Source organism: Agelaius phoeniceus, chromosome 6 (genome assembly GCF_051311805.1).
Source record: "Agelaius phoeniceus isolate bAgePho1 chromosome 6, bAgePho1.hap1, whole genome shotgun sequence".
Taxonomy (NCBI): domain Eukaryota; kingdom Metazoa; phylum Chordata; class Aves; order Passeriformes; family Icteridae; genus Agelaius; species Agelaius phoeniceus.
Window position 1 is genome coordinate 32,910,845 of NC_135270.1, and position 27,814 is coordinate 32,938,658.

General features: G+C 34.5%; 1 protein-coding gene across 6 annotated transcripts in view; it reads left to right on the plus strand.

Annotated features, from left to right (window-relative positions):
• Positions 1-27,814, plus strand: part of FMN1 (formin 1) — a 176,620-nt gene that overhangs the window by 126,592 nt on the left and 22,214 nt on the right. For all 6 annotated transcript variants that reach the window (XM_077180357.1, XM_077180356.1, XM_077180359.1 and 3 more), the window contains one exon: positions 6,804-6,896. In XM_077180357.1, coding sequence (XP_077036472.1) covers positions 6,804-6,896 — 93 coding nt within the window. The remainder of the gene's footprint in view (positions 1-6,803; positions 6,897-27,814) is intronic.

The window sequence follows — 27,814 nt, forward strand, 5'->3', positions numbered from 1 at the left end:
ACTGGATGTGACTAACAAACACCATGCCAGTCGTGTCACTCCCTTAACACGGTCTCTCAGCATGGCTGATTAGACCAGACTAAACTGCTGCATATACACTGCTCTCATTCAGTGCTTCTTCAGGTAGCTGTGTATCACATTCTATTGCAAAGCATGGAAGAGAATTTCAAAATAAGAAATGGATGGAAGCTGAAAAGGGTCACTCATTTGCCATGCTTTCAGCAACTGTTACTTTAAATAGAGTCAAGGAGGAAACTGCAAAAAGAAAAATAATCAGTTCATGCAGACTAAAACTCTGATTTTCCAAATTTAAAGTACTGAAAAACATCTAGATTTATCAAGGATTAGAAGGGAATATATTTATCAATAGGAAAACATATAAAGGCAGAAAAGTTTTGTTGGTAATATTCCAAGAAGTTAATTTACAATTCCTAAATATTTTTTCCCATCAGAGTCCTCAAACTGAGTGAAAAAGTTTTGCAACAAAATGTCCCCTAATTAACTATAGCCTGGTTTTGTTCTAGAGATTAATTGATTTGATGGCTTATAATTTATTTAGGTGGAATTATAGATTTAGTTCATACATAATACACCCTATGGTAAAGTCTATTCTGTGGACTAGAGTTTTAGTGAAATTATGATACAGTAATAATCCATAGTGCAAGGATTACAGTGTTGAGGGGTCTATTGTTTGATTTGCTTGATAGACAGTAAGTTTACTGGATCACATCAAGAAAATTCTAAGCATTATACCAATTTTGAGTATTAACTTTCTAAATAATTTGTAGAATCAAAAGTTATGTGTTGATAAAAGGTGATTGCTTATTTATTAGGAGGATAGTATTCCAAAAAGTATCAAACATACTCTTCTAAAATATTTACAACCAATTGAAGCCTTAGTCTAATTTAAATTAAATGTTTTAAGTCAATTTAAAAGAGGGGCTTTCTCTTCCCAGCAGGAGCAGAGAAGTTGTATGATAATTTACAGGACATACATAATTTAATTCTCATTGTTGCTTATATGGTCTTTAAAATTGTGGAAGTGCAAGCAAATAGAAATTTGAACTGGGTGGTGGAATATGAGGAGCCAAGTAGGTATATGTGTTGTTTCTCTGGGCAATAGCATAAAAGAAGCATGTTGTTTTGTATGTGGTTTCACTGTTTTTGCACAGTCCAATATTTACATTATCTGTTTTGAGGCAACGCAAAATCGTGTAAGGAAAAGAGCAAAGCAAATAGTCTTTTGCCTCAGCAGGATGAAACATATTTCACTTTGTTTTGATTTAGAAAGATCCAACACAGGCATTTAAAATGCATTTTCTGTACCTGCGTTGGATTTGATTTTACAATAAAACTAACTTTTTGACAGTGTTCCACTGGTAATGTTCATATGTGAATACATTTAGTATAAATTTTTCTAGATAGATAATTTCTTAAAATTTCATTAGATTTTTTAAGTTTTGATAAAAAGAATAATATGCAATGGTTTAAATGGTTTAAGCACTCAAATATATAAAAGAGAAGAAAAGCAATTATGTTTTTGAAGACTTTATTCCCTGAAAGCAGATGTCTGCATGTGTGCTCAAAGGCACAGGGAGAAGGCTTTCAGTTGGTTAAACAATGGCATACTGTTAACTTTTTTAGTATATTTTTTCCTTTGGCTGAAGAATTCTCGGAAATTTCTTGTTAAAATCATTCTGCAAATGCTAAGATTCTAAAGTTAATCTGGAAATACCTCACTTATGATTTTCTGTGCACTTTTTTGTGTGCCCTTTTAAATAAATAAATAAATATATGTGTGTGTTTGTTAAGCATTAGTTACACAACTATGAAGGATACATCTGAGGGCAGGTAGTGTACATCTGGGAATGGGAGGAATACTGTCCCTATCAATGTGTATGATGGATAATGAATGATGTAGTTTGGAGAGTGGTAAGTACTGGTGTTGGGAGGAACTGTGACTTCATGTTTATGGACCTCATCAGCTTTTCCTCTTTGTGGAGGTATGCAGTAAGGGACAGGACAGATTTCTGCTAGAATTGAGACAGTCACATATCAAAGATTGAAACTGCATTTCTTCAAACTGTGGGGTGCAAATTAGTAGTAGTGGGGCTAATAGGCACTTTGTGAAATGTTCCTGCTAATATTGCTGGTACTTTATGAATTTACATGATTTTAAATCTAAGCTGAATGCCCAGCTGAACCAAACTTCACCAACTTGGTGGAAAAATTAATTAGATACAACTTTATGATCTGTCTTGCACATAAAATCAGAGATCCAGCAATAGAGAGCAAAACAGATCACTTCTCTGGCTTTTACAGTTTCAGCTCATAAACTGTTTCAGCCATTGCCCAATTCTCTTATGTCTGATCCCTTATTCAGTACAATAAGTGATAAAATGTTTGAAAGGTCTTTTTCTTTCTTAGCACAGTAAAAATCTTAGCTCATCTGATGAAAATATTATTCTTGCTTCTTAAAAATATTGTCTCCCTCTCAATTACCCACACAAGACTCTTCAGTTTTAAAATATTCTCTTTTTTTGTACTGTTCAGAGCGAAGGGAAATGTTTCAGTTTCTCAGCAGATTCTGCTAGCGCACAGTTCTACACTCTTGACAGATCTTAATGATGTGTGGAGTGCTGTATGTTTGGATCTTGAGACTTAAAAAGTTTCTACTAATCATGTGTACTGGAATCACTTAAAGGAATCTTTCAAAGGCTTGACTGGAAAATTACGAGGCTTTAGTCATTATAATCATTTATATGTACTGTTCTGTCCCTTGCAGTGTACTTCTCTGCTGAAGGGTGCCCTGAATGTAAACTACTATTTCAGAAGGAGTACATTAAGCAGAGGCTCGGATATGTTGCTATGGTGTGAAAAATATTTAGTTTTACTAGCAGTCTTTTTCATTTTTCTAAATGTATTCCTGGGAAACAATTTTAACAGAAAGGTTTTTAAATTATTTGTATAATATGTTGGTGTCCTTTCACCAAATAAGGAGCTAAAAGAATTTTAGAACAGTTGAAACTAATATTGGCCTGAAAGTTCCTCTGTATGCCATCACTAACTCTAAATGTTCAAAAATGTTGTTGAAATTATAACAAGAAAAGCCCCCTCAAAAGACAAAGGTGGAACATCTGATCAAACTTGTGTGAATTGTCAAGATGTCTGACTCATTCAGAGCAGGTGAACTTTTTAAACTCTTTTGTATGCCACTAATTCAATTATTTCATTTTCCACATCTTAGGACGTGTCACTGAAATGTTTTTTCCATTTCATTTATATGTGATAACCAGAGCACCTAAACAGGTGTTTCTGTGTGTCATGAGGAAATGTGTTTCAGAGACTGACTTTTGACTTATTATCTTCTATCCTCTGGATTATTTTTTTAAGAAAAAGGAATTATTAATTTGTGAAGAAAATAACTTTATATAGAAGCATTTATTCTTCTTTATATAGAATATTTCTTCTTTTAAATTAGCTGCAAATATCTTCACAGAACAGTAGCTATACAAGCAATTAGTAGGTTAGAATGGTGTATTCAGTTTTATGTGTGCTAACACTTTTTTGCATCAAATTGTTGACTTTCATTTAAGGCAGCAGAGATTGAGCTTGAGAACAGAGTGCTACCACAGTCTGATGCCCATTTATGCTTTTCTCAGATAGTTTTGTCTCAGAGAATTTCCCACTCCACAGCATTTCCATCTCTGCTTTATCCACAGGCGTCTGTATTAGTCAGCCGTGCTCTGGCTTTGGTGGTAGTGCTTGAACATTTGTGTGTTCCTATTATTGGCATGTACCGATGATCAATATGGGTCCAAAAGGGCAAATAAAATACTGTCTCTGAAACTTTTCTGAGTCAGTAGCAGCATAGCCTCTTGCAGTTGGAAGTTAAAATTCTTACCATGCTCCCACAGAATCAAGATGAATCTCTTGCCTTTTGTACATTATTTAAAATTCTATCTGAAAAGAAACTTACATGCAAGTTTGTACAGAAATGCAAAAGCTGTAGATAGTGCAAAAGGCATTCAATTAATTCCATGTGAACAGCTCCAGTGAGTAGGTACCTAAGTGCATGTAATAACAGGAGACTATAACCAGATCCTGCAGTGGTGTCCAATGGGTAAACATGCATCTACACCAGTAAGTATTTGTTTAACTTGCAAAGTTGTTTCCAAACAAGAAAATAATAAAGTAATACCAAAGGAACTAAATCGTGAGAAAATGATATAGCACTTGCTGAACAATATAAATTTATGAAATTTGTCAGAGGTTTATTAGGATTTAATTTGGGCGTATAGATCCCAGTAGCGTAACAGGTTTGTGTGCTGTAAAAGATCATGGATTCTCTCGCACAGAAATTTGGGATTGTTTAGCCCTACACTGAATTCATTTGTAGTATTATTTCAAATGCTCTTGGAAACAGAAAAGGCAAGGGCTCTAAAAAAGAGTTGTCAAGTAGTAATCCTTCTGTCAAAGATGTGCTTGCATTGTAGCTGAGTGGAAGAGCGAGCCTAGCAGTGTAACCTGCCATGCTCTGAACAGACAGGAACAGGGCAGCTCCAGCAGCTTTCACAGAGGCATAACTCATAGGGGATAGTGTCACTGACAGGTTTATAGGAATTCATGGTGTTGATACTTGGTTTTGCTGTCAGACTGATTCCTGTAAATGCTACTGATGGGTTCTGGTGAGTAAATAGTTAGTAATTTACTGTTATCAACTTTAAACTATTTCTGGATTTGCGTTTACTTTTAAAATGGTGCTTAAAAAATTCCAAATTGTGTCTGATTGACACAGAAATGCTCTTTACATGAAAGTTTGTTTATGAGCCATGATTCTTTTGACAGATTTACAAGTGTCTGTGGAGTTTTAAGACTATTGCCCAATAGGCATTAAGTGAGAGACATTCTATTTTGTAAATATTTTCACTTATATTGGGGATTTTTAAAGAACTTTTTGAGCCAAGTACTGCATTAAATCTGAAGACAGTGGCAAACTGATAATCAGCAGTTTCCAGCTTTGTTTTAATGTTTTGCTAATGCTTTCCATTTCTGTGGCCAAGATTTGCAGTGGGTGAAGCATGATGTACATCCAACAATTTGTAAGGGCTTTCAAATACTTTTGCACACTTGTCTTTTCCTTTTTTTTTCTGCAATAGCTCATTTAGAAATAAACAATTTTCAAAATAGCATATTACATTCAATTCCACTAACATACAGCTCATACCCAGGAGAAGAACCAAAAGTTTATTACATTAGTGGAGAATTTGCATCTGTTTGAACTCAGTAATGCTGAAACAGGTTTTTCATTTTCTCAAATGATTATTTTGGAATGGTGAGAGGAGAATTGTATGTATGGTGTGATAGCTGTCAGCTTCCTCAGAATTCCCTCAGATTCCTCAGAATTTCAGAAAGACATTTTTTCAGAAAGAAGCTTTTCATTATGTATTTAAAAGAGGGAATATGATGTGTTTAAATCACCACTCCATTCTGCCTACTTTCTGGCATACAAACAAATATCCATTAACTCTGCTCTGAATCATTTGAAAGATTTGTCATATGCTACCGGATACAAGACCATAGATTAAAGATAAACTTAGACTGTAGCCCAGGCCATTTTACACAACCTGCAGTTTGAGTTGTGGAGGGTTGCTAAATTAAAATATAGTCTTGGGTGGGAATGGGCATTTTGCTATAAGAATTGACCAAATGTATTTCTGCTCTCAATTAATTGAAAATCTGTGATTGTTTTCAGTACGTCCTGGTGGTCCAAGGGTTTGTAAGCATAATACTACTTGCATAGTAAAATGCATCTATTTTCAACCTTCCCTTGACTTTTTACACTACATTGCAAATTTAAATAATGGAACATTTTAATTACACAGGCTCAACTTTCATTTCGACAGTTTTACATTAAATTTTGTTTAATGGTGCTAGCAATATGGTGTGAATACAGTTCATGCAGTCAAACTGTAAGTCTCTGGTTTAACTTCAAAATAACTTTCCATCTAAATGTTGCTTCTTGGAAATGAAAAATTGTAGAAGAAAACTCTTGTACTGGTTCATAAATTCAGTTGCTAAATGGAAAGTAATTTCATTTTGATTTCTGCCCTCTGTCATCTTTAATGTGGAACACTGGAATGCACTAAGTTTATTAGAAGTTCTAGGCCTGTTAAAATTCATTAGCAAATGAAATTAAGTTTTTCAGAAATTGCCACGGCATTGTTCTTAAAATAGCAGATAGATTAAATAGTAAACAAATTGCACTTAAATATAAGTTCACTTTCTTACATACTTCAGCTGTTTCATATGATGGTCTGGGGATGGAATACTCAACTAATGTTGAATTTCTGCATCTGTTTCAGGAAAAATAGTTGAGTATGGGATGCCTGACATTGATTGATTAAAATCAATTCAGATACAAAGGATTTTCCACTCACCACAGAAACAGACCTTAAAGCTTTCAATATACCATTATATTTACCATTTAAATATACCATATACCATAGAATTAGTGTGTGAGGCAAGCTGTGTTATTAGCAAGCCCTAGCACACTGCAGGAGTTTTAGAACAAATTCCTTACTAAAGACAAATTCTACTCTTTAAACACATATAGAATTTTTTATTTAGTATACTTGACTAGTATTTGTATTTCTTATTTTAGTGTAATTGCTGGATTCCTTAGTGCTTATTTATAACCTCTAAAGTAAATTCAGGTGAGTATTTAGATGTAGGCTCCTGTGGTGCTGAAACCTACTTTTGGTACATTTCTTCTGTCATAAATATGTCTCATCTTTTTGTAGCCTCTGAAAAGCAGATGAAGTTAGTTTGCAGAGAGTCTTCTGAAGAACATCTCCAGCCCTTCAAGGAGAAATTAGAGGAATTCTTTCAGAAAGGTAACCACATCTGAAAAAAAAATCTTACTGCCGAATAGTGTAGTGGTTTATAAAGTTATGTGTAATGTAAGCTACATTAAATATCTGTTTCCTCTGAAAATTCCTGTGGATTACGTTCCTAATGGGCCTAATATATATTCATATATGTCGATATATGTTATACAGATCTTCGACATCACTTGTCAAAGCTAATCACTCCCTTGATCTCACCCATTTCCCACTGGTTATTTTGTGCTTTGTTCTTTATTATTATTTGTAGGCAAAATGAAAAATATATTAATCACAGACGAAATTTATCAGAGGGAATATAAAGCTTCAAAGACTTAAAAAAGACAAGAGTGAAAGATTCTCTTTTAGAGAAAGTCCACATATATACATGTCATCTTTTCTCCCTAGTGTGGGCTTATGAACTGACTTAGTCATATTTAAAGATTTTTCTGTCTTGCGTGAGACAGAAAAAAGCATTAAAAAAGTGATTTACCAGGTTAGAGTCTGGAGGCAGTGGGTGAAAACCAAGGTGCAATTTGGTGCTCAACTGAAGATAATGTAAATGCAGGTTGCTGTTGAAAACAGCAGTCCTGCTCCTCTTCCTGTTTCTCATACTGTGTTCCCCATCACCTGCTTCTGCCAGCACCATTGCTTCTGTGGTTGTGGAAAATATATGCAGGAAGAGATTTTCCCCCCTCTCCTTGTAGGAGTACAATCTTCTTGGATAAACAAAAAAAATCTGTATTTTTGACAGAGATATTAGAATTGTTAAGAATTTAATTGTATTTCTCATAGAAATGGTGAACAGTTTAACAATTTTCTATCTGAGAAGTCAGTTAAACTATCTGAATCTGCTCATCCAGACAGAATATTAGTGATCATTCAGCTTATTGTAGTAATTTATTGATTAGCTTAATCCTTTTTATGAAGGTTGTCCTAATGTCTTTTTAATAACTTTGTTTCATTAGACTGTCTTGTGTAAATACTTTGACAATTGAAAACAGGCTGTTTCAAAAGTAGCAGTTAAATTGTACTGGTAAATAAGCTGATATTCTCCTTTACCGTTCTCCCAGGCCATGGTGCAAGTGTATTTGGACAGTATTTAAGCAGCAAATTCCTCCTCACAGAATTTTTAAAGCAAAGAATGTAATGGAAATCTTAATGTCACTCCAGGACAGTTTGTCTTTTTAATGTATTAATTGGAAGTTTTCACTTACAGTTTAACAATAATATCAAGATTGAATTAGTACTAAATATCCAAAATATTGTAATAATCAATTTTGCCCAGATCTTGCCAGGACCCTGACCAAATGGTGTCTTCCACAAGGGTATCACAGATTCTGTAATTCTTGCTGCGTCCTGGATCTCACAAGGACTGTCGTGGTTAGTGCAGTTGGCAGCTTAGCACCACTCAGCTGTTTGCTTGCTGCCCCTCCATGGACAAGGAGAGGGTGGAAGGTTGAATGAAAGAAAACTAGTAAATTGAAATACAGACATTTTAATAGGGAAAGCAAAAGCTGTGTGAACAAGCAATGCAAAATATGGAATTCGATCAACTCCTTCCCATCAGTGAACAAGTGTTCAGCCATTTCTTAGAATCATTAAGGCTGGAAAAGACTTCTTAGATATTATCAAGTCCAGCCATTAACCTGCCATTGCCAGTTCTACCACTAAACCATGTTCCTATGCACAGCATCTACACTCTTTTGGAACTCTTCCAGGGATGGTTATTTCCCTACTCTCCTGGGTAGCCTGTATCAGTACTTGATAACCCTTTCAGTAAAGAAATGTTTCCCAACATCCAGTGTGAACCTCCCCTGATACATCTGTCCTGTCACTTGTTACCCTAGAGAAGAGACTGATCCCCTATGCTCTCTGGGAGTTGTAAAGGGTGATAAGGCCTCTCCTGAGCCTCCCTTTCCCCAGGCTAAACACCCCCAACTCCCTCAGCTGCTGCTTGTTGGACTTGTGCTCCAGACCCTTCCCCAACTCCACTGCCCTTCTCTGGACACTCCAACACCTCAAGGTCTCTCTTGTGTGAGGGGCTTAAAGCTGAACATGGGATTCAAGGTGTGGCCTCACCAGTGCCAAGTACAATGTGCTTTATCACTTCCCTAATCCTGTTGGCCACAGTATTTCTAAGTTCCATTTAGAACACACATTTCTAAATTTCACATTACCAGGAAAGCACTATTTCATCACACATAACCCTGCTTAGGAAGACAAGCATCAAAACTCTGGATTTCTCCCCTGCTTCCTCCTCCTTTTCCCAGATTTATTTCTGAGCATTATGTTCTGTGGTATGAGTTACCCCTTTATTGATTTGGCTTGGCCCCTCCCAACTTCTTGTTCATCCCCAGCCTACTTTCTGTATATCAGCATTAGAAATAGAGAAGGCCTGAATGCTGTGCAGGACTGTTCAGCAACAGCTAAAACATGGATGAGTTATCAACACTCTTTTGGTCACAAATCAAATTTGCAGCACCATAGGAGTTCCTGTGAAGTTACCTCCACACCAGCCAAAACCAGCAGAAGGAATAGCAAATCATATCAACACAGTCTTAAAAAATAAAGACAACCCAGTACCTGGTTTCTCCTGCAATACTGAGCTACCCTTTTTATCATACTCCACTTTCTTATGCATGGAATATTATAAAAGTACCCAGTTGATATTGGAAGAAGAGTAGTTCTGCTTTAGATAAAATTGCAATTGAATTGTGCATTATCATTTCAAATAGAAAAACATCCTCTTCTAAATATTTTCCTTGTTTATGCCTATTGATGTGAAAATTGAGATATATTTATCTTTGTCAGTGTGACAGAAAATTTTATCCTTATGTGTGTGAATAATGTATATATTTTTTTAAAAAGAGAGAGAGAGAGAGAATACATTCCTGCAGCTGTCCTAGGACAGTAAGTTCTATATATTACATTTATTGGCACACTTTTTAGTGAGCTCTTTTGTATACTAGAAGGAGAAAAACCACCTGGATTACTCACTTGTCCACTTTTTCTCATGTTCTCTTGTTCTTCTTTTGCTTTATAATTTTATGCTTTATGGTATCTAATCAGACACACCTAATTTTATATCATTTACTTCTCATCTTTTGACATCTTAATTCTACCTTATTCTGAGATGAATTTTCAGTAGGTTGTCAGATTCTACAATGATTGACTCTATTTTTCTGTCAGTCACGTGATTGATTTGAATCTTTATAATGGTGGATAGTACTTTCTGGGGCATTAGAATGGAAATCTTATAGAATTCCACATTAAAGATAGGGAAAAATAACACAGAAATCCATCTTGATTAATGGCACTAGAATAGGCGTTGGACAAATGTCAAGGTCAGAGGTGTCTGCAAACTCAGCCGCTTCTCTGAAATTGGCTGATAATACTGAGCATCCAATAAGCATCTGTTTTCAGTCTTGTTTGTTTAAGAAAGAGTTGTGGCTGCTTTAGCAAACATAAGAAAAAATTGTCTGTTATCTTTCTGCCAGCTCACAGCAAGTATTCAAAACTCAGATGCTTTTCTGAACCTTGTGGCTTGAAAATAGGGCTGGAACTCATAGATATTGAGGTTTTTCCCACACGCGCAATTCCCATAATTTCTAGCCAATATGAAGTTGGAAATACTGTAAGGAAAAAAAATCCTGGTTTGCTTGTACTGAAGTGTTTACATTTCCTAATTATAATTAATACCAATTAAATCTAATACTTGCTGTGTTGTAACAAAAAACACTGAGAGTGTTATGGAGACTGACATTCTAAAATGCTAGAGGGGATAAACTGTACTTCTGCTGATGTCAGTGCTGGTTTGTATAACTGCATGTAATGTAGCCCAGTGCCTTCAGCAGGGAATTAGGTGCCAGAAGCTTTGGGTTCTATTCCCAGTTTAGCTACTTTATATGTGATGGTAGCAGTTGGTTAATATCCTTTTCAGAGAGTGCCCCTCTTTCCTGATACACAGAATGTTAAATAATGATTCTTGCTAGTTTTTGTAGTGAAAGATAATCTTTGTCAAGTACTTAGTGAATCCCACATTACAGACATCTTGTGTAAACTATCTTAATGCTTCACTAGCTGTATTTGATATGCCTATGCTTTTTGGAAAAGGCTTAGATTATTCACAAAGTTGAAATAATCTTTAGTAAATCTAATTATGTGCAACAATTATATTAGTTTTCCTATAGTACGGAGAACTACTGATTATTATAAATTAGTATTCACTTACTGTATTTCCATTGAAATTACCATGTGGGGTGGTTAAAAATATGTTCATAATTATTTTCCTTTTAAATTGCCATGATATGCAGGAAGGTCTTTGAAAGTATGAAATTATTGTATGGTCTGGAATGCTCTTTAGTTCATTAGATTCTTGCTCAGAATTTCTTAGAAGAAAACTCCTCTTTTGATATGAAACTATCTCTCACCAAAAAAAAATCAGAATACTTAGATGACTATGAGAAAGATGCAAACTACTCTATTTTGAAAAGGAGAAAAAACAATTTTTGTTACTGCAACTGTGCAGCTCACTAGAAGGGCTATTAACCATTGGTGTTTTCCATAGTGTTTCTTGTTCTCCTTGTGCATTCCCTCAAGAATAATACAAATGAGAAAGTAAATGACATACAGGAGTAGGTGACTAATGTTAATTAAATTTATTTCTTATTTAGCCACCTGACTATTTCATCTTGTTTGTCCATTCTAGTAAGTGTAGAAATAAATAGCGCACATTCATGCAAGATCTTGCAAAATATGTTTCCAAATTCTTCTTCATTGGGTCCAGGTCAGAAAGCATGCAAAAACTTTAATCTAGGCTTGGGTTCCTCCCTCATGAACTGGAATGTGAAAATGATGTCTTTGTAGCAGTTAGCGTAGGAAAAGCATATCTGCTTCTCTTAATTTCTCTGAGAATAAAGCATCTTGATGATGAAGACTCTGCTATTACAGGAATTCATTTAATTTAGAACAGAGTCAGGGAAGTGAGTAGTCTGATGTCGAAACAGAACAGTTTTTGAATTTCATTAGTAGTGGAAAGTAAAGCTATTTGGGAAAGGTGCATGATACACTGATGTGACCAAGGTAACAAGCAAGATGGAGAAGGAGTGATTTGTAAAATAGAGTCATCTATTGAGATTAATCCCAAAGAAAAAGAAATTGTCCTATGTTTAGAATTCTAGCCTATTGTTTGGGAAACACTGGTTAGATTAATTGCTTTGCTACAACTGCTGTGTGTTGTATACTACATAAAAGGTCAATATTGTGCTATCTATGGGACTATGCAATAGAAAAAACAGTCGTAGACCAAACTAGTCACCACAGCATTATGTCAGGAGCTAGTGAGTTTTTCATACAAGCTTAGCAACATATGAAAACAGTCCAGAAATCCACTTTTAACTGCTGAGTGATTTCATCTTAATAATTTTAGCCAGGCTGCAGTAGCTACCTGGGCATGCATCCAGTCCAAAGCACTTTCAAATGGATTTCTGGTATAGAACAGGAATTTTGAGCCACATTTCCTTATCTGCCTGTTGATGTGCACCACAGAGGATTATTGAGGTAGTCTATTGGGAAAGAAGATAAGAAGTAAATTCTATTAAGAAGGCCATGAAGGCTGGAGCTGAGTTGGGGCTGTTCAGCCAGGAGAAGAGAAAGCTCTGGGGACACCTTACAGCATCTAAATCTGCCTTCCAGTATCTAAATCTAGAGCTGGAGAGGGACTTCTTATGAGGATATGTAGAGATAGGACAAGGGAGAATGGCTTGAAACTGAAAAAAATGTAGGTTTAGATTAGATAATAAGAGAGAAATTCTTCACAGTAAAGTTGGTGAGGCACAGGAACAGTTTGCCCAGAGAAACTGTGATTTACCCCTTTCCTGGAAGTGTTCAAGGCCAGGTTGGATGGGGCTCTGAGCACTTGGTTTACTTGTTCCAACCATGGCAGCAGAGTTGGAACTAGATGTCCTTTAGGGCCCCATCCAACCCAAACCATTCTATGAGTCGATGGTAAATGAAAGCAGCTGGCCAACTTTGAATTTCTTTTTCATCATTTCCTACATAGTTCCTCAATATGTAAATATTCTCTCCAAGATGTTGTTCTTGTGCTATAGGTGCTCATACATGGTGAATTATGCTTCTCATCTAGTAGCATCTATTGTATTAACCCTGGAAAAGCAACCTTTTATTAGTTTATAGCTCCATATATATTTTGGGTGTAGGAGGATAATAGAATAATTTATTATACTACAGGAAAAAAGTATTTCCACTCAAAATTGCTGCTTTTCTCTCAAAGCAGTCTATGAAGTATAAAGCAAGATGTAAATGTCATTTAGCAGTAGTGAATCAGAAGTCAAGAACACTCCAAGGCACCATTTTTCCAAGATAAAATAGTACTTCTTTTTTCTCTCTTACTGTCATCAGGACATACCTTTATACATCTTACTACAGTCAAAGATTAGGAAGAAAATTGCATTGTCACTTATTTTCTTTCATAGTGTGACAATATTATATTGTTTTTAAGACAGATACAGAGATTATCTTTTAAGTTGTTACTCAAAGCAGTTACCTGGTAAAGCTTGTCTGTAATGACATCTCAAAATATCAGAAACCTCTGGGAGCTATTTAAAATTCTTGATTCTCTGCAATAAAATTACAGCTTTTCTCTCCAAGAACATTAACAGAAATAAAGAGAAATGTTCTAAAATTGTATATGAAATTATCACATACTTGTCTTCCCACTTGTCTTATATTCCTCTGCTCTAAAATACATGTCAGATTATGGTACTTTTGTTGCATTTTATTTGTTAAGCTCTTGAATGTTTTAATGCTGAACAAGTGAAGTAAGACAATCAAGAATCATTTTTAAGAACACTGTTACATTTCAGTAATAGCTGTCTGTTAAAATACCATGTGTAAACAACAGCAGAAGAGCAATAGCACTTGCAAGGATCTTAAAATTGACCAGATTTTTCTTACCTGCAAGTGTGAAGCTGCTTCTGTCAGCTAAAAAATTTATCTCTGAACAGATAACCATCCCTACAAAGCATGAGACTCTTCCAGTATGTGTAACTATCCACTCTGCATATCAAATACTGCTTCTTCCTCTTGTGAATAAAATGTACAGATATGAAGACTTCTAACTTCAAAGCTTTATTTCTGTTCTACTTATCATAACTTCTTTTTCATTTCATTTATTTTCACTGAGATGTTTTATTATCTCTGCCACACATATGCATTTCTCACATTAAACAGTGTGGGAGGATATTTATGTCCAGTGTCAAACATGAAAAATATGTCATACTTCCTTGCAGTGATAATGTTTGCTTAAAACTTCTTATGCTTCCCAGCAATGACATTGCAGACCAGGCAAAGTTTGTGTTCAGATCTGGAATGCTGTTTTATATGCCAGGAGCAGAATTACTTTAATCTTTCAAACTTTGTGATAGACATAACTGTTTTCATCACTCAAAAGATTGTCATACTTAAACAGATGAAAGAGTGATTTACATAAATTGGCATGAGTCTGCAAAGTACAGAACCTTACTGCTGGGTACTCTGAGATCATATAGTTAGACAATAGCTCCAGTCCATAAGACACCTAATAAGTTGTCCTGGAATGTGATTGCATCCATATGCCTCCTAAGTAATGCAATATTGACAGTGAACTGATTCAAAGAACAAGAATTTGCTCTGAAGTGAGTATTTTCTCCCACACTACTAGAAGAACTATCAACATCAAAGTCCTGAAAATTGGTGTTAATTACAGCTATGACTTTTCAGGAAACTTTCAATTTATTATTTTTGAAGCAGATGTACATCAAATTACTATAGCCAATTTCACTATATCTCTTCTTACTATACAGATTGAAAGATTATTTTGTATTAAGAATGTAATTTAGAAAAACTGGTAATTGAAAATGCAATGGTCATCTCCTCTTAGAAAACAAAGAGGAAATCTCCTATAGAAAACAGTTCCTTCCAACTTCCTTTGAATTTGATTGTGGTATACTGAATTACCATGGCTGTTACAAAGTCATCGGCATGTCATGATAGAGAAGGATTAATAGCAGCTAAGTGACATAATGAATGTTAGTGTTAATACCCTTGATTTAATACAAAATTATTATGTATATGATAGTTATAAAATCTATTCCTAGAATTACTGATGCCTTTACTCTAACCACTATCAGCTATCTGGAGTTCAACATCCTCTCTAAATTCTCATTGTAACCTCTATATTCTGTTAAAATCCACTGTATTTCTTCCATTCTCTTTATCATCGGTTTAGAGGTAAACAGAGCTGTAGGCTGTATATGCTGGCTTTGCATAGAGAGCCTATTAGGCTTTTCTTTTTGTCCAGCTGGGTTTTTTTCACTATACTCTTAGGAATCTCCTGCATGATCTCCTATTTATCTTCTTTTCCTTTTATGTCTTCATTTTCTGATTTTCAAAGTCAGAATTGAACAGATAGAATTTAAACCTTGTCAAAGCTGCGTCGAAGGAAATGAAGATGTTCACTGATTCATTACTTTTGATTATATAACTTGTGAGCAGTTGTTCACATACATGAAAGACACTACTGCAAGGAAAGAGCAGAGCCAAGAATTGGAAAGGATTGGATAGAGGAGATTCATGCACTTAGATAATGAAAGGCTCAAACACATTTGGTCTCAAGAGACCCCAGTCTCTTAACCTTACAATGGTCACTCTTACCTTGTGTTTGTCCCCTGTGCTCTGTGATTTCACACCATTAAGCCTGGAAAAGCCCTTCAGTGCACCATATCATACAAACTGATTATGACAATAGCATGCTTAATCTGGTGGAATTATGGATTATGACAATAGCATGCTTAATTATGTGGAATTTCTCTGTAGACTTCTGTGATTTTGGTATGTTAATACTTTTTCTCAGTCATTTTTTGGACCTGTGCAAGCACATGAATATCGTGTTTTACTGTTTTCAAGCATGATTGATAAAAAATATTAGATACTGAACATTTCATCAAGAAATTGAAGCTCTCTGTGTTAGATTCTTTTATGGTGTGAGCTCTGATTTCCTTTTTAAGCAGTAAGAACAGGTAAAACCTGCAGTCTTGTTGAACAGGATGGACCATTGTTTTGAGAACAAAAATATTAATCACAATTTTCATAGGGCAGTTATCAGAAATTTCAAACTAGTTAAGGACATAGCACCAGGTTGCTACTAAGCTCTCAAAATAGAGGAATGGCAGAGTAAAACCATATGGATAATACAGTATTGTGAGATTACAGCTGTGATTAAAGACAGACTTCTCCAAAATGTAAAGAAAGGGTCTGATTTCAGGTCGTCATTCAACCTTTCCTGTAACTTCTCTGATGCTTCTGTGTCTAAATACTTCAGATGCCAGGGCAAGATATTTAAAAATTTACCTTTGCCCTGTGAAGAGCCTTTACCATGCTTTTGAACACCTTGAGGTGGAGAAATCAGAAGTTTTATTTCTCTTAAGAGATGTATGTATGAAATTGATTGGAACAGTACTTCTTTCATGGCATATAAATCAATTCAAACTTTTTAGCATCAGAATTTTTCAGCTATCTAAACATTGTTCCAAGTCAACCATTTTGAAAGTGTCAAAAATAGCTTTTAAGTACTTCAGCTTCTGAACTGACTTCAGGATATAACTGTTTGTACAAAGCATGTATATGAAGTCCTGGGAATGTCTTACAGTCTGAAATGTCCCTCCACAAAGTGTTGCCATCTCTGGAACAGAATTTGGTATTACAGAGGTAGTTGGTGCCCCAGGACAGGCAGGGATACCCGACTAGACACAACAGTATATCTTCTCTGGCCAAGCAGAAATCTTCAAACATCAAAAAGTATCATGCTAAAAGGAAAAAACTGCTCTATAAAATGTGTTTAGTTTGATTATCTATGGAGTTATCAGTGCAGTTTATCAGTAAATCTTAGAGTGTGTTTCCTTAACTTCAGTTTTACACAAAGGGCTTGACCCACCATTGACTTGAAGTGGAATTGGATAGGGCATATGTTAAAGATTATTAAGCTTTATGCTTCAGGAATTCTTTCCTTACATGTAATTGGGCAGCTCCTAGACCAGAGAATCCCCAGGTTTAATGAGGAGAGCTAATTCTATGATGTCTATTTGAAATAATGGTAGGGGAACTTTGACTATTCTTCCTTGACTGTTCTTTCTTTTAAATTCCAGTTATTTTTCATTGTAATGTAATTTGATACAGGTTTGGTTTCATCATGAATGAAGTAAATTATCTCAGGATTTAAAAATTCTTTCCAAATTTCTGAAATTTTTTTAAAGTAATTTGCCCTTTTAAATACTTGATGTAAAGAAGATTCTGTGGTTATAGATGCAGTGAACCAAATTCCAGTGTATGTTATTACTTTCACCTGTGTATGATTTATTAACTTTTTAATTTTTTAAATTAATTTAAATTTTAAAACTTTCTTGTTCTTATAGAGACAAAAACTAAGAGGAATTAAGCTTATTATGACTGTTTTATTACAACATAAGAATTTAGATGCAAATTACTCATGTTAATTATCTTTTTCAGAAATAGTGTTTGTGTGGCTCAATAGACAATATCAAATCAAAATGGAAGTGAAATAAAAGCTTTAACTATGACTACAATTATATTTAACTCTTCTACTAATGGGAAAGTTGGGATTGCCTTTTGCACAGATCTACTGCTATTATTGAGTAAAAGCCATTTCCAAGAGATAGGAGGTATCTCATAAACATGGAGATAATAATAAAGGCCTAGAGGTACAGCAAGCACAAAGTCTGCAGTGATGTGCTGAGCTGGTGCACTCACATTCCCTGGTCTTGTTATCCAATACTTATGTCCTCTCCTTTCCTTTTATATGAGAATAAACCTATACATATTAAAATGTTTCCATACACTGCAGGGAAAAAATTCTGTGCTCCCAGGATAGAGTCAATAGAAAATAAGCAAGCTGTAAAACACCAAAATAGATCAGGTAGATGCAGTAATAACTCTTGTTATTTTCCCAGTCTTAAATTAGGCTGAGATTTATTTTTTTATATACATGCTCATTTTTCTCATCATGGTTGTATCTGAGTACTTTCAAGGAGTGAATCAAATGACCTGACTAATGTGTCACATATGCTTTACTTTTCCCAAGAACTCCCCATAAGGAGAATAGTAGCTTTGCAGGTTTTTATTTAGAAATAGAGAGATCCTATTTTTAAATACAGTCTTCTAAGTGTTTATCACAGAGAAGAAAAACTCAGAAAAATATCAGTGCCTTGTGTTTCCTTTTTGAGATGACCTACTTCTTACTGGCTTTCAATAATCATTCAACTATTTAAAAATATGGTCCTTGGTATAAGAATGGGCCAATCTTGAAAATTTTTACTTCTGCTTACAAAAAGACATTGTAGTTACAGATAATCTGGATAGTTAGTTTTCCCAGACACAGACTGCAGTTTGGTGTTTCTTGGTTCTTCATCATTAAAAGGAATCCTAACAAAATACTTTTTAATGTTAGTATCCTGTATTTTATTTGTGGTAAGGAGAAATACTCCAGATCCAAGTTTGCCTCTTTTTTACATTTCATTTCAAATTACAGGTTTTTCAAACTAGTATCTAGATAAATTTTCCTACATAAATTGAAGTTCTAGAAAATCTTTGAGTTAAAAACAAGAATTAATGCATTGTAAGTAGGAAATAATTTGACAAATATTTGTTGTTTCATAGAGGAAATTACAATATTTTTTTAAGAAAGTATTGAGCCTATAAGTATTTTTAACTCTTTGCCATAACTATTTGTTTAGAATTTACGTATTTCAACAGAAGGAATTTTTCTATTGTTGTTGTCTTTAATTAGAATTAATAAGACACCCATGCCGTTTCGTAAAAGCATATGTGATTTGAGAGGAATATATTTTCTTCGTTTTTGTTCTTACTTAATTCTATCTATTTAAATATCATGTTCCTCAAGCTGAATCTTAGGGTTTTACACTAAATATGAATCTTTCTAAACAGTACTGCTGTTGGTTACAAATTTAGAATTTGATTGAAAGATTTTTACTTTCTTCTTTAATGCATACATTTTTTTTCTTAAACAAGATCCTGCTAGGTGTTCTTCAAATTCAGTTTTGATTCAGGTGTTAAGAAGACTAAATTAAACTTCAGAGGCTAAACTACATCAGATTTAGTGATATTAATAGAAAAATGTGGGTAAGTTTGCTGTATATCTCCTCTTAATTAATCTATAGTTTAAAAAGACATTTTCAGAGAAAGGGGTGTTTATTTGACACATTTCTCATCATTAAAATGCAGTTACAGATTCTAAAAAAAATAGGAAAAATCTACCTTAATAATTTCACCTTGCTTTTAAATGTGAATATCCAATATCAATACTTAGGTTTAATTTGATTTTCATTTTTATTTTATTTACTCTCAAATATGGGTAGCTGTGTATTTGAAAATCTATAGTCTATAGGGCTGAGCAAAAAGGGAAAAGTGATTGTCATACTTACAAGCGACACATTTTTAGAAGGTCAAACTGATTCAAGTCATTCTCAATAATGCAGTTTTTCTGTTCATGCTTTTTATTGACAGCCTTTGTTTCTTAAAGAAACTTCATTGCTATTTTTCTGTTTAAAGAGAAACATAGCAAAGAAACAGATGTGTCCCATATAAAATATGCAATAAATCTTGTTTCACAAATTCTTTGCTCTGAACTTTCTGACAGAAACTGTCAAATATCCACTTTAATTCTAGTATAAAATGTTCACTCTGTGTCATGGCGCCAACCACCATATGCTGGAATAAAGTCAGTAACCAGCAATAAAAAAAGGCAACGTATGCACCTTTGAAACAGTACAAGCAATCAACAGTGAGAAAGGTCTATATAAATCTATGGAGAATTAATCTCAGCTTTGCCACTATCCTGCTGTGCATTTACAATGAGACTTTGCTCCCGACCACCAGAAGTGGCTAACTTTGCAGAGGAGTGTATCCTAATGAGGGGAAAATGCAGGGAAAACAAAGCAGTGGCTTTTAACCCCCCGCCCCCAAGGTTTGGATCACCTAGAAGAGTGTGTCCTAGTGTGTTCAAATGTGTGGGGCCACTACACATCACGGATTCCTGTATTTTAGCTGATCATGTGAAACCAATCTTGACTGAGCTCAATCAGCAGAAATAACTCGAGCTTCATAAATCACTGTTATCATTCCACAGAAGGAGGCTTTGCTGTGGATTTTCTCTCCTCAAACTTTCCAGGCCACAAATTTCACACAGCTTTTCTGAAATTAGTTTAATTATATTTGTATAATTATTCATTCTTTACCCAACAGATTAGCAGTTGGTTCACTATCAATTCATTTTTTCCTCAATAGTACTCTTTTTTTTTTTGAGATGACCTACTTCTTATTGTCTTTCAATAATGATTCAACTATTTAAAAACATGGTCCTTGGTATAAGAATGGGCCAATCTTGAAAATTTTTACTTCTGCTTACAAAAAGAGATTGTAGTTACAGATAATCTGGATAGTTAGTTTTCCCAGACACAGAACAGATTGGATTTAACCTTGCTCTGAAAGGATTAGAACTAATTTTTCAGTTCCGTAAACTCTTTAGTGCAGTTAGTCAGAGATTAATCTCAGAATTAAAACACAACATTATAGGTGTTTATTAGAAAGAAAGTAGAATTAGAAAATGTATCTATCTCTCTAGTGCTGAGTATTAACATGCTTTAAAAAATAGTTATTATCTGGATCACCAAAGTGTGGGAGAATGTGAGATCAATTTCTTGGTTACATTTTAACAGAATGGAGTTTCAAATAATTTAATTGAATGAATAAAATTGAAAAATGCAATGCTAACTCTTCTTTTGTAATTAATGCCTCCAGAATAAAGGAAAATAAGATTAGGGTTAGTCCTAGTTTTAATTAAAAAAATTACTCTTTTGTATGGAAGCTAATTTTTGTTTAGTTTAAAAATCTTCTTTCACAAAATACAATAGAAGCATCATACTAAGAAACATACATTTTAAGAAATAAAAGAATTTATTAAAATAAATACAACTTTTTTTTTTTCTTCATGGTTAGCTTTAATGTTCTGGTAAAATGACCTTCAACACTTTGTTCTGGCACATTTATAGACAGCATTATCACTTTAAAAAGAAAACATAATTTCCTAGGTTTTTTATTACCTATGATAATAAACACTTTCTTGAATGTGTTGCTTGAGCATGTTCTGCTGGTATTGTGTGTCTCTCTGTGTGTGCAAGTGTCTGTAATTCATTATGTTTTCATAACATTAAAAATACTGAATCTAATATTTAACAATTTCTATATGGTAAACATTAATTTTTTTCTTGATGCATACCTAATATACAGATTGACAACTTATATTCCTGGTAACTTGTGGGATATTTGTTTGTTAAGAAGCTTTCCAAGACTGCATAGAGACTCTTTGTGCTGTAGGAACATTTATACATTCACATCATTGGATGTGGGTTTCTTAGTTAAAAAAAACTTTTGCACCACTGCAGAGGAAAATAAACTTGTGAGAACTGTTTCAGGGAAGGGCGATTAAGACCTCATGGCAGCAAGTGTTCTAAAGATTGTTTTGAAAGGATTTAAGATGTCTATACCAGTATTTAAACTGTCTAAAAAAAAATGGCGTAGCCAAATTCCGTGTTAAAAATGTGATATATTTTCATTTAAAGAAGAGATAAAAGAAACAAAGCTCATGTAATCACACTGCTTTTTGATTATTCCCCAGCCAATAATTTTTAATGCATTGTCCAATTTTTACCAAATGTGACAAGGTCAAAATTGGTTAGAGATCCTGAGATATTAAGCTCTTAAAATCTCAATAAAAATACGTGGCTAAATAGACAAGAGTGACCTTATTAGCCTTCCAGGGAGAGCAAGGCTGTATCATGAACTCACCCCTTAATTAAACATTAATGAATCCATCTGGGAACTAGCTGAAGTACAGACCCACAGTAGACCCAAGTTTCATTGATTCCATTCTCCCAGGGCTTCTTGTTTAACTGAAAGCATAGAGGAAAAATCTCTTCATGGGCATGGGACTGTTTTATGCGGGGATTTTTTGCATTGTGATAGAAAACCGTATTAATCATTCAGTCAAATACTTGCATAGAATTCCCAGGCTGTCTGTTGAATTCCATGAGTTTATAAAGCCCACCAATTAGAAGTTAATAATGGGCTAAAGACAGTTTATCAAGTAATACATATTAGAAAATTATTTGCTAGGAAGTTGTGTATAGAACATATATGTTTTTTCACTATTTCTGAAATGCAGCATTTTTATAAGGCAAAAAAGCAGCAGCATGAGAATGGTGGACTGTAGTCATTGGAAATGATTTGCACTCATATCCAGATTTGAAATTTAATACAGTTCAGCAGTAAAAAAAAACAGAAAATATTTTACACTGGATGTATTCTCTCATGTTTGCTCTGTTTATATATGGAATCAACTAAGTAATAAGAATTCTTTTGTTTAGAACTAAATTAAAAGTAATACTTTTTCTCAAAATACAGAGTTATATTAGAAGTAACTCAATATAAAAATATAGAAGTAGGACAAAATTCAGGTTTTATGTATAGCTCTAGACAGATGTTTCTCAAGAATATGTCTTCCTAGATCCGGATACACAGCTCCTTTAGAATTTTTGAAACATCATAATTTGTGAAAAATTTAAGATTATTCAGAAAACTTGCTCAATAATTAGAATTAAAAGTATAAATATCTGAAACTGCAAAATTGTTTTTTACTTTCTGAGGACTTCTATTCCCTCTGCTGCTAAATTCTTTTTTATATAATATGTTTTGAAAAAGTAAATCTGTTCTAAAATTAGATTCATTCTGTAGGAAATTAAAAACTTCATCCTAGTAACATATGACACTAGAGTAGAAAATTATTTTCCATGTCTTTAACAATTCCTAGGCCCCAATTTTCATACCGAGCACCCAGACTCACACTTGTTAGTCATACCATGTTTTTAAAAAACAATATATTCCAGGGTTTCAAAATTTTAAAAAATTAAGACAATCCATTTTCTGAATCTACTTTCTTTTGCATTCATATGTGGATTTTTGTTAATACTTGTTTATTTGCACTTGACATTTTTAAATTTGTTTAAAAGATGCTATTAATTTTATTTCCATTCCTTTAAAATTGACATTTCAAGGAAGCAGATTCTGGCAGTGTCAGGTATTAAAATACAATTTCACATGTTATATAATATAAATTATTTTATAACATTTCTAATGTGTTCTATTCTTGGCCTTTTATGTAGAGCCCAGTCTTTTTCTAGACAGTGAGATTACACTAAGAATAAAAAGATTAAATGGGTATTGATGATACTTATGAACACTTTAATGAATTGTTAGTTACATGCTGTTGGCTTTGCTATCATCAGCACGAACAATAAAGCTTCATACTGCATTGAAAACTACAGATTGTTTAACATTCTGGATCAAGTTGTTGGACCTTCACTATAATAAAAAAAATACCTATAGTCTTGATTATTATGTATTTAAACAGCCAAATTATCCAATTTGTCTAAATCTCAGGATTCCTCTCCATGGCTGTATGATTACTCTGCATGGCTGTGTGCTGTTGCAGTGGGTCCAGCTGGGATGGAGTTAATATTCTTCGTATCAGCTGGTGTGGGATGTGGTTTGGGCTTGTGGCTAAAACAGTGTTGATAGTACAGAAGTGTTTTGGCTATTGTTGAGCAGCACTTGCACATTGTCAGGGTGTTCTCTTTGTCCCACTCTGCCCCCTCAGTGATAGGTGGGCAAGAATTGGAAGGGGTCACAACCTGGTTAGCTCACTCAAACTCAGCATTCCATGCATTCAATGTCATGCTCAGCAATGAAGAAGGAGAGGAAAGGATTTTGGGAGAGGTAGTATTGCTCCAAAAGCGGTGAGGCATCACTCTGCCCTTGCATCACTTCCGTTTTTTCTTCCCCTTTTCTTCATATATTGAACTGTGTTTATCTTGACCCATAAGTTTTTCTCATTTTTGCTCTCCCTATTGTCTCCTCTATCTGACTGAGAGGGAAGGGGGAAAAGTGAGTGAGTGGTTGTGGGATGCATAGCTACTGGCCACAGTTAATCCATGATGATTCTAAAATAGCAGCCCTTGGGAAGAGGTTTAGATTGTTTGTTGTAGTTCTTTGCAGCTCAGAGAAATGCCATGTGCTAGCAAGTGCATCCCTACTAAAATTTTCTTTTCCATGATACTACTTTTAGGTCAATATGGTTTGAGTCAAGCATTTCCTAAAAGTTAAATCTGTTCAAAAATTTTCAGTGTTAACAGATATATTGAAATCAAAACCAAAGAAGGCTTATTTCATCCCACTCTAATCCTGCTGGTCATAGTACTACCATAGTGCAGTGTGCTAGTAGTTTGAACACATCAAGAATTTTGTTCAGAAACAGAAAAACTGTATAAATGCAGCGCTTTTGATGATCCTCTGTAGTCATTTTGCCCACCTAGGGCACCTTTGAGATTTTTCTTCCACCCTCCAAAATCCCTGATTAAACAGGGTTATTAAACAATTTCTCTTGCATGACAGTTGTACTTGAGGGTAGAAATAGATCTACTACACTTCTAGCCTGGGAGCCTTCTGGGTTCAACTTCTGATACCCAAGTGTATCACCAGTGATAATATCTAAGAGATTTGGATCTCTGTTTTCAAATGGTGATAATGCTTTCAAAGCATGGTTCATGCTTTACAAAGACCAAGAAAATAAGGTCAATTGTCACTTGTTCTCCTAACTTGATAATGTCCTAGAATGTGACTTTCCTCAGCTTGGGGAAAGATAACCTCTTGGGGGGTATACTTTTCTTCATCTGCCATTAAATCATGGGTTAGTATGTTTCTAGGATGGGGTTCATGTTTTGGCTACATTTCAACATGCCTACCTAAGAGGTTTTAGTTTTGACTAATGAGGAAGGTGGGTTCCCGTGAGACTAGAAATGTCATAATAACCTTTTGTCACTGTTTTAACAGTCTCTGTCCAGGCTTTTATAAAGCTCCAAGAGGAATGTCAGTAGGGATTTTGTTTTGGTTCATTGGTTGGTTTTGTTGTTTACTTTTAAGGTTGAGTTTTGGTTGGGGTTTTTTTTTGTCTATGTCTTATAGATTCTGTCTTAATCTTAACTGTGATTGATTGGAAGACATGAGTCAGAAAAGACATATCTCCCTCCTCAAGGGAAAAAAAAAATCAAATACCTTGTTTTAGGGTGGTGTTTTTCCTATGCAGAAAACACTATAATTTACAAAGCTGTCTCCTAAAGTTCTTGAAGCATATGTTCTTGAAGCATATATTTTTGAATCACAGAAATTCAGCCTTGGAATATAAAATTAAGAGTTCTGATATCTCCACCCTAATGGGTAGTTGTTACAGTTTTCTTGTAATTGTGGACATTTTCACTGCTCCAAAATGCTTTAAAAATTTGTAAAACTTTATGCATCAGATCTTTCAATTATGAAAGTAGAAAAATACTGAAAAACAAAAGAAAAGCTGTAATGTATCCAGCTAAATCAATACGCTTGAGTGAGTTATCATTCTTAAGTGCATTCTATATTTAAGGTCTGAGAGAAATACCAGAAAATTTGTTTAGTCAGACTCAATGACTGGACTTTTTCACTAGAGGGGCAGAAGTAACTGAGAGATGTTTGTGTAGTTGTGGCTACCCATTTTTCTTTGTGTTTCTTTGTCTTTCCCTGCACTTTTCTTAGTGCATCATCATTCTCTGGTTGCCTCTGTTAGTTACTGACCTTCTCAATTTTCGTCTGTGCCAGAATTTGTATCCAGTATTTTCTTTCCTTTGCTCTTTAGAGATCTGTTTCATAGTAGCCTGATGCATGAAGAGGTATTGGCTCTGTTGTATCTGGAGCTGCTGTGCATACATTAGACCTGTTAAAAAAAATATTTTCTGGTAATTTCTCATTTTCAGTATAGTGTTTCATGTACTCTTCCATCCTCAAAGAGTAGAATATTTAGAAAGAATATATTGGAGAATTTTTTTACCATTTCACTCTAATACTACTTCACTTTTTAAGCTGTTAGAGGATCATGAATCTTCAAGTTGACATCTCCATTTCAGTAAAAGGAAGTCATCACAAATACGTGATTCATAAGGCAAATTCATTAGATCATCCATCTCATGTATTCAAAGATATCTGAAGGCCCAAATTTTATTTTAGTCCTTTTCTCCCTATTTAATATTGGAGTGCATTTGCTGTGGAGCTTCCTGTTTAATTTCCTCCTAATGGAAATTAGTTTACAAGCACCAAAACCTACCTGCAAACCAAAACAATCCTCATTAAATGGGGAATACTGAGGAAATTTGCTTCAAAAACATCCTAATCAAAAAGCTCATGCCAGTAGACACCGTATTGCAGTGTTCACTGCAGTCAGGTTTTCTCTGATACAAGAGTGATATCAGGTGTCCATTTCAAACAAAATGTGGTGCATATAGTGGACTATAGGACACTTGCCACAGCAGGTTTGGAAGTTAAAAAGTTTCTAAAAGCTTGAGCAAAGAATGAGCAGGTTCTTGAAGAAGAATCCATTGAGGCTTACATTACAATGCCATTCAATGCAGGAAACATTTTGTACGAGCTACAGAATCTCAGAGGCAGAGAGTTCACTTAGGGAAGTGTGTTTGTCCTGGTCCGTAATTCTAACTGAGCACCTGTTTCAGTGCCTGCCAGGGACAGGATAATTAGGCTGGATGAATCCCTGTGCCAGTCTGATATGGCTGCTAATATAGTCTTAACTTGATGAAACTGAAATCAAACACGTGGTCTAAGGGTGGAAGGATTACATCATTCCACTTCTGCAAAAAGCAAATCCTATGCAAGCAAATATGGTGTTGCTAGAGAAATAAAAAAAAAATTAAGTTCTTTCACTTATGTAATTCATATGAATTGTCTTCAGTAACTCCACAAATTAGACAAGGATTGATATCTTGACTATGGGGCTTTGAAGGCTCTCCTGAGGAAATTACATTGTTTCATAGAAACCTATACTGACAGCATTGATTGTGCTAGTCATTGCAGGTTCTGGGGCGGGAGAAAAAGAGCAGGATATTTCAGATTTTGAGTGGAAAATAAGAGAATTGCCCTAGTTTCTTGTCTTACACATTATAAAACTTGTTATATGGAGTCGTTTGTTTATTTTTTTAACAAGTCTCAACATCTAAATTTCAAATAAATGCTTTTAAACAATTCCTGGGTGGACATGTTTACAGTTAGAAATACAGAAAATACTGTTTGCCCTATAATACAGCTATTTTCTTCCTTCCTGTTTCGCCTTTTATTGGTACACAAACACTGTTATATTAATGTAGGCTCTGTGTGTTTCTTCCTAAAAGTCACACTTATTTTCTACTTTGTATAAAAAATTAAAACTTCTTTCCACTATCTTTCCTTATCCTGTTCTTGCAAGATTAAAACCAGTAAATCCAGTCTTGCCACCTAACTATAAATGCATAAACATGTTGTCCTTGTTAGTTATTGTGTTTCATATGTAGGGACCTGAAGATACTGTTTCTGTTGTAGCTGGGAATGTAGCTATGTTGGGAAATTTGCCATACTTAATCTTCCATCTCTTCGAAAACCAAAAAGAAATTATTAGTGTAATAATGAATTGTACAATTTTATACATAGTTCAGCTTGTGTAACTAACTTTATATCATTATGAATCAGTAGAATTCCAACCTGTGTTTTCTGCTTTTAATGGTATAAAATTGAAATAATGAATTAAGTGTATTGGGTTAGCTTCAGGCAAATTTTTGGGACCCTGAGGTGAATGGGATAAATCAGAGCTGCCCTATATATTTCACTTGCAGCTGTCTTGCCACTAAGATTTGAGATGGAGAACCTAATCATAT